The sequence below is a fragment of the Columba livia genome (assembly GCF_036013475.1).
Source record: "Columba livia isolate bColLiv1 breed racing homer chromosome W unlocalized genomic scaffold, bColLiv1.pat.W.v2 SUPER_W_unloc_5, whole genome shotgun sequence".
In the NCBI taxonomy this organism is placed as follows: domain Eukaryota; kingdom Metazoa; phylum Chordata; class Aves; order Columbiformes; family Columbidae; genus Columba; species Columba livia.
This window is the reverse complement of record NW_027043000.1, coordinates 658,206-671,418: the sequence shown is the minus strand read 5'-3', so window position 1 is coordinate 671,418 and position 13,213 is coordinate 658,206. Positions and strand designations below refer to the sequence as shown.

Here is a 13,213-nt window from a genome sequence, read left to right as displayed (position 1 = left end):
AACTTTTTGAAATAATTAGATAAGCAGGCATATCAAAAAATGAGTGTTAAAAGAATCTCATTAAGTTGCATGATGAACTATCAAATTTAGCAGATTATTCTGTATACTGAATGAATCAGGCTGCCTGCAGGAAAAGGTTCATTAGAGACCAAGTATCACGATGAAAGTCAAATCAAGACTGCACAGCTAAGTGTAATTCTGATACTACTTAGGGTGATGTATGCCATATGAAGATTTTCTCATTGTTCTGAAAAGGTCCTGTATGTTCCAATAAAATACAAGTTTTTACTGGAATAAATGATTGGGGGGGGAAGCTGATGTGTAGTACAGCACAGATATGTTGGGCTTTATATTCTTAAGGCTTTGCAGTCTTTTTTTTTCTTTGGTGTTGCTTATTTCATGACATTCATCTAAGAAACCCTTAGCTGAACATCTGAGGACAAAACACAATCTAGTGTCTCTGTCTCTCTATAATCCTACCAAAAAGGTTTTCCACACAGGCTTCAGGTATACTTTGAATCAGCATATAATTAAAACGTTGAGCTGGGAAGGGTCTGATATAAAAAGATTCAGGTGGTCCAGGCCTTTGCCTCCAGCTTTTAGAAAATATATGCCGAAGGGTCTGAAAACTACAAAAAATGACTGGTTACAATCTGTGCTACAAGTCGTAAAGTAAGCATCCAGCAGTGAACCCTTTGTTTAGTGACAGTCTTGAGTAGGGTAAACATAGCTGCTTAGCACATGTACTATTTTTATTATTTAACTCACATGCATTCAGTCATGCTGTATTTGACTAGAACATTGTTCTGTCACTTATCTGCTCTTTGTATCAGTCCTATGTAAGTTCTCCATTTGCAAAATGTCAATGTTAAATATTTTTCCAAGTAAGAGTATATACAAATGATCAATTAATGAGTTTGGGTATAATATTGGTCTGTGTCTTATCAAATTGAAATAGAATTATTTTGTTCCTCCTGTGCATGCTAAGAAATGTCAAAGCAAGATAACAGTGATTTTGAGGATGGACATTCAACGGGACATCAGGTATGGGCACCGCATTCCGTCTACTGTTACAAACCCTCTTTAGGAAAAGTATTTATGTACTCAAAAGTTGAGAAAATAATCATGAACAGGTGATCCTGTACTATACCTACAGATTTTTAAAGGCCTGCTCATTGCTAAATTGAATCACTTTGTTCTCCTTAAGTAAGAACTTCTGAAAAAAAAAAAAAAAAAAAAATGAGGTCTTAAAGTATTTTGCTGCAGTTCCACTGCAGCTCTTCAAATTTTTAGATACCTTATTAAACAATTGTTTTGTAGTTCCCCGCATGTAGTTGCATTATTTTAGGAAACATGTGTCTTTACTTGCTAGGTGCGCAGAATCATAGAATCATTTTGGTTGGAAAAGGCCCTCGAGATCATTGTGTCCAACCATTAACCTAACTCTGTCACTAAACCATGTCCTTAAGAAGTTGATCTACACATCTTTTGAATGCTTCCGGGAATGGTGACTCCACCACTTCCCTGGGCAGCCTGACAACCCTTTCTGTGAAGAATTTTTTCCTAATATCCAACCTAAACCTCCCCTGGGACAACTTGAGGCCATTTCCTCTTGTCCTATCACTTGTTACCTGGGAGAAGAGACCAACACACTCCATGCAACAGCCTCCTTTCAGGGTTGTAGAGAGTGATAAGGTCTCCCCTCAGCCTCCTTTTCTCCAGGCTAAACAGCCCCAGTTCCCTCAGCCGCTCCTCATCAGACTTGTGCTCCAGACCCCTCGCCAGCTTCGTCACCCTCCTCTGCACTCTCTCCAGCACCTCAATGTTTTTCTTGTAGTGAGGGGCCCAAAACTGAGCACAGTATTCAAGGTGGGGCCTCACCAGCGCTGAATACAACAGACTGGTTAATATAGCTTATGCTACCAGGTCTTAAAATTCCTTTAATGTTCTTTTAAGGAATCTCCTGAGACCTCTGGTGTGAATGCATCTGATACAGGTGGGTGTTTTCATTTACTTTTTAGATATTTTTTTTTGCTTTTTGAAACTTGTATTACTCATGATCTGATATACTCATACTCTGGTATATATTAGGTGCTTCACACGCATAGCTGTCACCAAGGCAGATAATTGCTTCCTTCTTGAGGGAAAACAGAAAATAGCAATCATCTGAAATTTGTCCTCCTGTCATTTGAGAGTGTAATTTCAAATATGTATTTGAATGATAAAATAATTTCTGCAAAGTTAGAAAATGTAACCTTGTGTTTTCTCAACCCGTGTAGTGAAATACAGGAAACGAATTTCAGAGGCGTCTGTAGCTTAGCTTCTTTAAGTGTCCTTTGTGTCTTTTGCACTCATGGGATAAATGAGTGATGCAGTTCAGACTCTGGTAGCTTCATAGCAGTGTGCGATAATATGATTATCCACTCCTCCTCCTCCTCCTCCTCCTCTTGTAAATGTTCTATGAAGAGACTGGAGAGGATTTATTTTTGTGTGTGTGTGTTTGGGTTTTTTTAATATACAAAAGGTTAGCAATAGGACATGCCAACTCTTAAGAAAAAAGAGTATTTCTAGCTGCTTTAGCTAAAATTTTAGTTTTAGCAGGTTTTTTCCATCTTTAGTAGTCATTCAGAGACACTTCTTAGCGAAGGCAGTGTTTCTTCCAGGTTTTATACAGTACTTTTGTTCTGAAAGTATGCAAAGCCTATCAACAGCAGGTACAAATAAACCAAACAGCTCTCACCTGTACATGAAAGTATTGGTCTTCCCTTAATTGGGAAAATTATTAGGTCTACCTCCTTTGGTTTCACAGGCAGTAGCACAGAAGATTGTATCAAAGTCAAAACTTAATAATTACAGTTACCTCCCTACTAATATGTTCAACTCTTCTGTAAGATATCTCTTTTAGGTAGTGATATATCCTTTAGATAACATTGTATTGAGTGCATTTCCAGTGAAATAACTTCCTGTATTATTGGTCAAATTTTTCAGAGAGAAAGGTGGAAGTTTTCATTTTTCCTCTCTCTCCTGCACTTGAGCAACAAAGGTGTTCCTGAATTTCCTGTTTGGCCCTTAAAAACACTTCAGGGATCCCTGGAGCAGATACTTGATTTTTTTTTCTGTTTTGTGCCGTGCCGTGATCCTCTGCTAATAACGTTCTAGTGATTTGAAGTATGATTGACAATACATTGAAAACATATTTAAAATTACACTTTTGTGATGTTTCACACCTAGAAGGATATTCAGTTTGTATGCAGATCAGCTTGTTGTATGATACAACCTATTTCTAAGAACTTGTAATTGACATGATGGAGTCAACCATTCTTGGACACTTGAGTTACCTTTATAAAAGAACCTCTCATTTCTATAGCAGTCTAGTAATTTCTGACCGTTTAGGGAGCAGTGTGCCAGATTTGTGCCCAGTTCTACTGGATAAAGAATACTGAATGGCAGAAAGCGAGTATCAGCTGTTAGAGCAGCAATTGGAGGCTGAAACTTTTCCAGATGATAACATTAACATTTTCACTGCTTCCTCCACTATTGATGCTTGGTAACTGGTTTCCTGTGGATAAAGTGATAACTTTTTTTTCTTTTAGTCATGTGGGAAGAAACTTTGATAATCTGACAAGTATGGGTTTCAGTTCTAATAAAACAATTCTGCTGGGGTCAGGTAAACTGTCAAAGACGACCCTCCGTTTGCTCAACATTTTCACCAGATGATGTGAAATTGTGTTGTTTCCCACAAAGATACAGTTTCTTTCATATGTGTCTTTATTTTAGCTCTATGGCAGCAGGTGTCCACAAAGCTTTAGGTGACGACTGCAGTGACAGGGGACAAAAACGGAAGATGGGATAAGTTGGAATATATTTTCATTCGCTTTTTAATAATTTAGGGATAGTGTCAAGAGGCAGCGATGTCGTAGGTATCATAACCAGATCTTTCACTCTTTTTTTCCATTTTCAGGGGTATTCTCCTTTCCCCTTTCCCTCCCTGTGATGAACACGATCATGGGACAACGATATAACAGCCAGGGAATTTCAGAAATGAGAACTTAGAATGCAGCTACATGTTTTCTGATCATGAAAGACTAAGGCTTTAGCTAGTGATGAATTGGAAGGTCTGATACACCTAGCAAAGAAATGCTTTATTGTGTTTCATTCACAAACATACCACATAGAATACCTAAAAATTAAGTTGGAAGATTTGGACTTTCTTTTTAATATTATTAAGTCTGTCTTATTTCTTGCCTTGGCAGTTCTAAGGCAGTCTTGACGAGAAGCAACTAGGAAAAGGAAGCATAGTAGAAGGTCCTCACTGTCTTTGTTGGGAAATTTAGGAATGTAGTAGGAAATAAGTGGGAACGATACCTTAATTAATAGTGAATCTTGCCGTTCAGTACTTAGAAAATATTTCCCATCTGAAATTGTTAGCGTAAATCTTGAAGAACTGGTTGCAAACAAGTTATCTCCACTCTTTGTTCCACTCATGCCACTTAGGACTCTGTAAGCCATGCTTTTAAATTTGACTTGAAATGGAAAGGTAATACAGATAAACAGTTTTAGTGTAGAAAAGAGTTTTCTAAAATGAAACCTGTTAGCAAATGAGTCATACAGGGTGTGTTTAAAAACATTTCTGGTTTGGTTTTGAGTTCAACTAGGTTTTATTTAGTATTTATTTTCAAATTGTAGGTGAAGAAAGTGATACCGATACAGTTTCAGTAAGAAGAAAATTTCGAGACGTTCACTTACAGGTAAAAATTTCTGATGTCTAACGCAACGGAATAATTTTATGTTCAATAGACGTGATTGAATTATTTGAATAGCTTACATATGCCTGTGGTGTTGATGCAGTCAGCAGAAGACTCCATGTAGCCTGCATTTTAATGCGTTTTTTCAGCAAGTATAACAAGAGAGAGGTTCAATAAATAATGTCATGAAGGCCAATATGAAGTAATATTTTGTCTTGGTATTATTAGTATACCAGAGAAAGCAATACAATGTATTGCATAGAACAGGCAACTCTGAGAAAGGCTACGATAGGTATGGAAAAAGAATAACCAGACGAATCACAAAATGAGAAAACTTATAAAAATATGGTCATTCACCTGAGAGCCTAACATAAACAGGTAACATGGTGTTTTGTTTTAAAAAAATAAATAAATAAATCTGAGATAATGGCTACCATAACAAAAGCAGACTGGAATATCCTGCTGTTGTTTCCCAAACTAGACTATGGGCTACCCAGAGTAGTTACACTGATGCGGAAAAGTACAACACACATTGTGTGTGTGCAGCCATACTAATCCTGTGTTCTGCTTGCTCAAATACCAATTACGAAAACTGAATTTACTGTCCTTGCTTGTTCAGCGTAGTGCTAGGCATTGTCATGTCTCTGACAGCAACTAATACAAACCGCTTCAGAAAGCAAGAGTTTCACTAATAGAAAACATTTGCCGTTTATCACCAAATGCTTTTAGATTTTACATAGAGGTGAATTACAGAGTAGGCCTTAATTTGTATATGAACTCAGGGAATATTAATAATATATACATAAAGATTTGCAGCTGTAATTACCAGTGATTTGTAACCTAACACTAGGACTCTTTTTTTTTTTGTTGTTTGGGGTTTTGGGGGTTTGTATTTATCAGTAGGTCTTCTGAGGCAGTGTGTGCTTTTTGCTGCATCAAGAAACTAGCTATTTATCTCTTTTTTTTTTAATATGTCTTCACATAAGGTTCCCTCTTGGGCTATTTTTAGCATAAAATGTCTTCATTAAAATAAGTTTATGCAGGTTGGGTATCCTCATCTGAATAACAGTAGTTTGAAACAAATCTAAGTAATGTTGTTTGGGTTTGTCAGTGTCAGTATCTTCTGTGTTTTGAATTTAACTTTTTTGTTTTTTCTCCTCCCCCACTAGGAATCTGCATGTACGTGATGGGAAAATACAAGAGAAAGTAAAAGTGGACGTGATAGTTCAAGACAATGTTAGAAAAATTCCCGCATGGATTATGGTAACATATTTCACCTGTTCTAAGTTATTAGCTAAGTAGAATAAAGTAAGAGCTCTCTAACTGTGCAGCACCATGAATTCTAATACAACTTCTCTGCTGTTGTATCATTGTTCCTCTCTTGCTTGCTAATTACATAAATATCACAGCATCTAAGGTCTCTGACAGCAATGACTTGTAAGAAACAGTGCAGACTATATCCATTTTTTTTTCTTTTTTTTTCTACTTTGTTCTTTGAACCCTGAGGTGTGAGTTGATCCTCACTTCAGTAAGTTTTCTGAAAAGCCTAAATTTGAAGGTTGTAGAGAAAAAGAGAGTTTTAGCTTTATTTTGGTTTTGGGGATAAGGGAGATTAGGGGCACGAAGGATTCTATTACATGGTATGGCTTCTGTTTCCTACTCAAGTTGCCAGGGATGTATAAATTATCCAGGTGTATATATACATATATGTATATATCTCCATGTATGGATTCTCGTATTTGGGAAAGGGATTAAAGTATGACACATAACGTAGAAGTTGCAAAAATAAATAGCCTTTCCAAGATTAAACTGCTAACTCTTAAAAATTGTTACTGAAGTCTGACTAGACATTTTCTTCCTTGTCTGAAACTTACGAAGGCCCTTAGGACCATAACTATACAGGACCTATTATAGTAAGGAGAGAGTAGGAGAAGTCACACATAAGGTTTGGTTGTTACTTCTAATGTGCAAAAAATTGAGGATATTAGATTGTGTCTTCTGTTTGTTTTTCAGAGAGAATGTCAAGGCTCGTCGAAAGGTCTGCATTTAGCTTCACCAGTGCAAGAACTGATTGGTACAGCTAAATCTTTTGGAGGTTGGTCAAATATTTTAGTTACAAAACATGTTTCTATTAAAATTTATTAGAAATATTTAATGTATTGAAAACACAGAGGCACTGTTTATCCAGCAGTAAAGTTCAACGGACTGGATTCTTGAAGAGAAGACAGACATGATTTTGCTTATGGCAAAATGTGTTTGAAAAAATAGAAAATAAATAACTTGTATACATAAAAGCAGCTTTTCTTAAATAGCCCCAGGAAAAAAGAAAATGCATAGTTACAAAATTCAGAAGCATTACGCTCCATTAAATGAAAGCGTAGTTTTTTGTTTCTGGAATGTCATGAATGGCTTTGGGTTGGCTGGTAACTGGTACTCCAAGTGGTACTTTACTAGTAAACTTCCTTTTTTCAGAAGTTCTCCAGACTTGATGCAAACCTAAAATAGAATTTTGGTGTAAATACTTCAAGCCTAACAACTACAAAAAGCATTATGTTAATCATGCTTTATGGCAAGCAAAGCTGCGCTGGTACTAGCCAACTACAATGCTTTAAAGTAATATAAAAATAGAGTAACAAAACCTGTTGGATAAGGCTGTTCCTTCTGATCAGAAATCACGAAGAGCAAAGCAGTCTTCCTCTACAATGAAAACATTTTAGATCTCTGTCTATCTATCTATCAAGCTATTTTAAGATGGGGGGAGGGGCTCCAACACATCTCTTTTTTTCTGTCTTCTGTAGTCTGTGAAATCAATATGGTTAGGAAAAACCTTTTATTTTTTTCTTCCTAATAGATTGTATGTTAATAATCCATTTAGCCTGGCAAAAAAGCTTAATGAAATATGCTATTACAGTAAGGCTTGTTTCTAAGTCATATACATTAGTGGAAGTGCCCTAATAGATTTGGGGCTTTTTTTCTTCTTCTTGTTTTGTTTTGTCATTAATTTGGTTGGGTTTTTTTAATAGGCAACCAAGCTGCTGTTTGCAGAAGGAAAGTAGAATTGTCAAATGAATGTTCTTCATCCAGACCTCCACAGTTAGGATTTTCTGATGTTCCCATATCAACAAAGACAATCACCATACCCAGGCATCAGACTTCCCCAGAACTGAATAAAACTTGGTGTGATAGTATCTTGGAAGAATACCAGTCTGCAGATGAGGGATGCTCCTGGAGCAATGTAACTCTTGCAGACTTGTATCCAGGGATGTTAGAGTTACTTGCAAGGCTCATGACAAAGCAGACTCGGAGAAAAGAGTCAAAATACGTTTGGACAATTAAGGCACAGAAGACACCCTTCTGGAAGACCAAAGCTCAATGTCACCTTAGTCAAAATAAGAGGGTTCAGACCTCCTAAACTGAAGCGAGCACAGCCTAGCATATGCAGCAGTAGACATGAAGACATCCAGAATCAAACTTTTGGAAATGAGAATAGAGAACTTTGTGATGACAAGAGGTCCATTAATAATTTGTCTGGTGTGGTACCTTATTCTTACATTGATACAAATGAAATCAAAATGGACTGCTCTGACTCAAGTTTATTACCTAGAAAAGGCCCAAAATTCTCCAAACGGACTGTTTTTCCTGATGTTATAACTACAATGGGAGAGACGTTTCTAGTTGAAGATGAGTTACAGACTACTATCTCACTTAATCCAAAATGCAAAGAAAGTGAAAAATTAGCTTACCAGTGTCCTTCAGAATACTGTTTTGTAACGTCTGCTGCCAGTTCAGGGTCAACAGGACTTCATCCGGTAAAAGAGAGTAAAACTCAAAAAAATTACTTTTCTTGTGGTGATACCTCAGAGTTGTGTTCATCTACTTGCAGTTCCTATGACAATAGTCATGCTTTTACACCTGTTGCAAACTGTTCTCTTGCAAGAGCATCAAATACTTTACTCATAAATCCTGAAAAAATAACCTCTGAAAGACAAATTCCTTTCGAGCACAAGCACTTATTTTCCTTGTTGTCTACAAAGCAGAGTCCTTCAAAGATGCCCCAGAAATACAATGATGCATTTGAAAAGCTCTACTACAAGCTGTGTCCCCAAGAAATCCAAAAGCCTTTCACATTGACAAGATCTCTTGCAAATTCACAGAACCTTGAAGATAAAGGAAGATTAGTGAAGAGTAATTTAAGTCATTCTGTGAGGTCCCATACACAGTGTGATAGAGAATTTGACAGGATCTATGAGCAATTGTGTAGTGGGGGTGTTCCAAAACTTCCTGGGTTTCAGAGAGCTTCAAATTTAAAGAAGTATGGAGGAGTACAGATGTCTGAAACTGTAAATGCTCTGGTTAACTCGCCTGTTCAAACTTTATCTGCATCTCCCAGAGTTAAAAGACTGGGGAATTTCCAAAATGATCCTCTTTGTTCACCAGTAAAGCGACTGAGAGGTATACCGGAACGTTATCTATCTTCAACAAAATGTGAACAGATTGCTCACAGAAGAAACTCTGAACTTCAGACTGACGGCATGAGGTTTTTGAACCCATAAATTGTCAGTAACTCCAGCATTTTTGAGAGTCACAACTGCCAGAGTCAGGTACTAAAGGACCTTGTAAAACTATAATATTGTGCAGTCTTTGATATTTGGAAAAGGGCTTAAAAATAGATTAGAGCTGGAAGCTTTTTAAGCAAGTGGCAGCTTACTTCTTGTGCTATTTGGTCAGTAGAGTTGTTTTACATCTTTGGGGTTTGGGGGGTTTTGATTTGCTAAAATATAAGTCGTATCAGGTCTCCTGGATCATGTGAGGAAGTTCACTATATTTAATAACCTTGAAAGTGGTTATACAATGCTCAATAATAGATTGTGTTTTAATGGACTGTGTCACTGGTTTAAATAATCTCAGACAGTGAGCCTGTTAATTAAGGTGGTGTCCTTCTGAAATGATAACACTTTGTAGGTGAACGAATTGAGACGAACCAATTAAACTTTACCGGGTTCCACTGAAATCATTAGACTTGTTGATTTAAATATTAAATCCAGCCCTTATTTCCAGGTTCCCAGTCATTTCTTCTGAGGCAAGCTGTGACATAATACATGAGTTTTTCCATCGATGTAATCTGTTAATGCTTTATTCTCAGGGCTCTGGATTTCATGCTGCGTCAGATAAAACTTTTCTTGGTGTTCCTGGTACTTCCTTGCAAGGTTAGTGTCAGAGACTTTATGAATTACTGCTTTAGCAATCACAAGCACTTCTTCAAGGGTAGATCTACAAATCTCAATAGACCGCTGTCTAGGTGACAGCTCTTCTTCCTCAGTAACAGTTGGGTATGTTCAAGTGTTCCTTTAAGGAATCTATACAGAAAAGGGTTTTCTGAATCACATGTAAACAGCAATTTAAGAAGCTTTTCTTTAGGTTAACTGGGACTTTTCCTACTAAAGTGTTGCTTATACCCATTGGTTTTCTCCCTTCCTTTTTTCTATTTTATTTAAAATTTGCTGTTGCTTTTACTTTACATATCTACCTGTTCAGCAGGAAATGCATACTTTATTAATCCTACACTTGAGTAACCACATGCTTTTGTTTGGATTCTTCATCTTTACAAAAACTTGCAATTGAGTTGTTGCATGCTACTGTCACTTGCTTAGGTGAATTAGATTGTTAGCCTGGATAAAAAGGCTTTTGCTAATTCAGGACAGTAGAATTTTAGAATTTTCAAAACACACCACCAAAACTAGCTTAGTTTAAGATTCAAAAATGCTAATCTTCTGATTTTCTTTTTAAAATCTAATTTTGGTTTAAAGCATGTCTGTAACATGACATGAACTTTTTTTCCTACTAAGTAAAATGTTTGTTTTATTTTTATGAACCTTGTCATCAAGATAACAACTAACATGTATAGGAAAATACTGAAGAAGATGCCTTGAAATATTGTCAACTGGTATACAAGAAGAAAATAGCAGAAGAAATGTACTTCTTTGCATGTTTCTTGCCTTGTTGCATTTTCATTGCTGGTTAATTGTAAATAATTTGTTTATTTGAGGTGGACATCTGTTTATTTTGCCTTCCTCAAATTTTAACTAATACTTTATGTATTATGTTTTTTTTTTTCTGGTATCAGCAGTTCCTTCTACGTTTTTCTAATGGCATAAGCATTTTTGCAGAAATATAGCTTATACTTAAGTACAGTGTGCAAAATGTATTGGAAATTAAGTTTTGCCAGCACCTTTTGCATTAGAATATTTTTGTAAGGAAACTTGCTCATTGAAGTATGCCAGTGAAGTATTACCCATGTCTTAACAGGCTAACATTTTAACAACATACAGTAGTGTCCATGCTACTCAGCATTGTTCTTACCCTTTTCATACTACTGTTTTCTACCACCAGAATCTGGGATTGCAGGTACCAACTCTGGTTGGCCTAGTGCAGTGAAGAATTACAGCAGTCCCAGAAATGCACAGTACTGTCGCAAAAGGTAAGTTCTTCCTCAAAAAGAAAATCCAAAAGAAATTCTTGGTGCTTTACATCTATATTAAAGGTGTGGAGGCTGTTGCTTACATGTGTCCTTCTAGAATGAAAATCAGATCGGATGCTTGGGAAAGCCCAAGCTAATCAGACCTGCAGACTCAAACACTGGGAGGTAAGTGTCTGGACAAAACTAGCCAGACTTCAGCATGGCTGGCCAGTGAACGTAAGGTAGTAAGATGGCCTGACTGAATAGCTACTCTAGTCCTTCTTTCTGTTCCTTGTAGATGCATTTATTATTTTAGATATAACTCAGATGGACTGTCAGCTGACAAGCTTCCTTGGGCCTGTAGTGTGTAGTTCTTGTATATGGTTCCAAGGAGTGAAGCTCTTGTTTAATGGCTACAGAGCCTGCAGAAGTTTTATGCTTAAGCCACGTGGCAAAATGCTGCATTTGTAATGAATGGTGGTGGAAAGAAACCTGTATTGTCTTCCTGTCTCAAACTTGATAGCTTTTCTGGAGAAGGTGATTATGAGAGATGTATTTCAGAAAAAGCAATGTTCATAACTAAAACTTTTCTTGAGCTCTGTGTGACTGCTGTTGTACAGCTATAGTGCTATACTGAATTGTCAGATGTAAACCAAAATGGTTCAAAATATGCCATTTCTTAAGTAATATGCAAGGAAATAATTACATTCTCACTTGTATCTTTCCCTTTTAGCTATTGGTGAATACATTCCGAGCTTACATCGGGAAGTTTAAGAGATACTTATATAATTTAGGTTAAGAGAGTAGCATTACGGAGACATTAAAATGACATAGGATGAAAAGTTTTCTCTCTAGCTGAGAGCACATAGGAATGTGGACAAGGAGTCCTGCTGCTGTTTACAGTCAAGATGTTCAGATATCTTGCTTTGATGATTTGTTTCAATTTCATTCTATTCATCAGAGTTTTGGCAGGCATAGTATTTTTGTGTAACTTACTTTGTAATCTTAACCATTCTTTTCTATAGGGTATCCAGAAAACTAAGCTACACTGTGGGTAAAGATGACAAATCCCAGCAATCGCTTGGGTGACTTCCTGGTTGAAACCCACCAAGGAGCATTCATGGACTGCTACAGAAAAAACTTTGCTTTATAAAGTTTGGGTTTGTTTTGTTTTTCTTTCTTCTTCCAAGAATCAGGGATGTATTTTATGTACGTGTCATGCAGTTAGTCCTGTTTTATGCTGACCTGTAATGTAAGTCTTCAGGACTGGTTCATCCCTTCTGACAGGGCGCTTAGTCCTTTGGCTTCATCAGGTATTGCAGGGAATCAGGGTTCCGTTCTATGGCAAAGTTTAAATTTTGTAGTTAGTAGTGTTTGTTCTAACAGTGTGATCAGTATTTTCTTGTTATCTGCTAATAAGCTTTGATTCTTAACATATTAGTCGTAAGATGAGAATCAAGCTCTTTTTGCTGGATTCCTGCCTGTTTGTGCTTTATAAGGGTATTGACACTACATGAAAAATTCTAAACTGGGATGGATGATTGAAGTGCAGTATTAGGCGCTATGACTTGTTATATGCCTGCTATGTTAAATTTTCTACATAGCTCACAGAGTGGATTGTTCAATAAAACTTTATATGTTTCAGTGAATTTGACAGTTATATTCTGTGTTCTGACAAAATATATGTTCTAAATAAAAACACGTTCTCAACAGCTATCTGCTTTCAACATTTTATTTCAGGTATGTGAATGCTCATGAGGAGTTTGTATCCCTACAGCAAATACATCAGAGTGATGTGGCTGGGTCCCACAGGTTTTCATTGCTGCATTGTTTCCCAGATAAACAGTGCCTCTGTGTTTTCAATAAATTAAATATTTCTAATGAATTTTAATAGAAACATGTTTTGTAACTAAAATATTTGACCAACCTACATAAGATTTAGCTGTACCAATCAGTTCTTGCATTGGTGAAGCTAAATGCAGACCTTTTGACGAACCTTGAAAAACAAACA

At 36.6% G+C, this 13,213-nt stretch overlaps 1 protein-coding gene across 1 annotated transcript; it reads left to right on the top strand.

Annotated features, from left to right (window-relative positions):
• The first annotated feature begins 990 nt into the window (after positions 1-990).
• Positions 991-12,291, top strand: LOC135577503 (uncharacterized). The gene is given in 9 exon segments (XM_065047638.1): positions 991-1,044; positions 1,957-1,996; positions 4,687-4,748; positions 6,759-6,840; positions 7,769-8,066; positions 8,068-9,346; positions 9,889-9,952; positions 11,136-11,223; positions 12,228-12,291. Coding segments are annotated over 9 exon segments (2,031 nt in total).
• Positions 12,292-13,213: the final 922 nt, after the last annotated feature.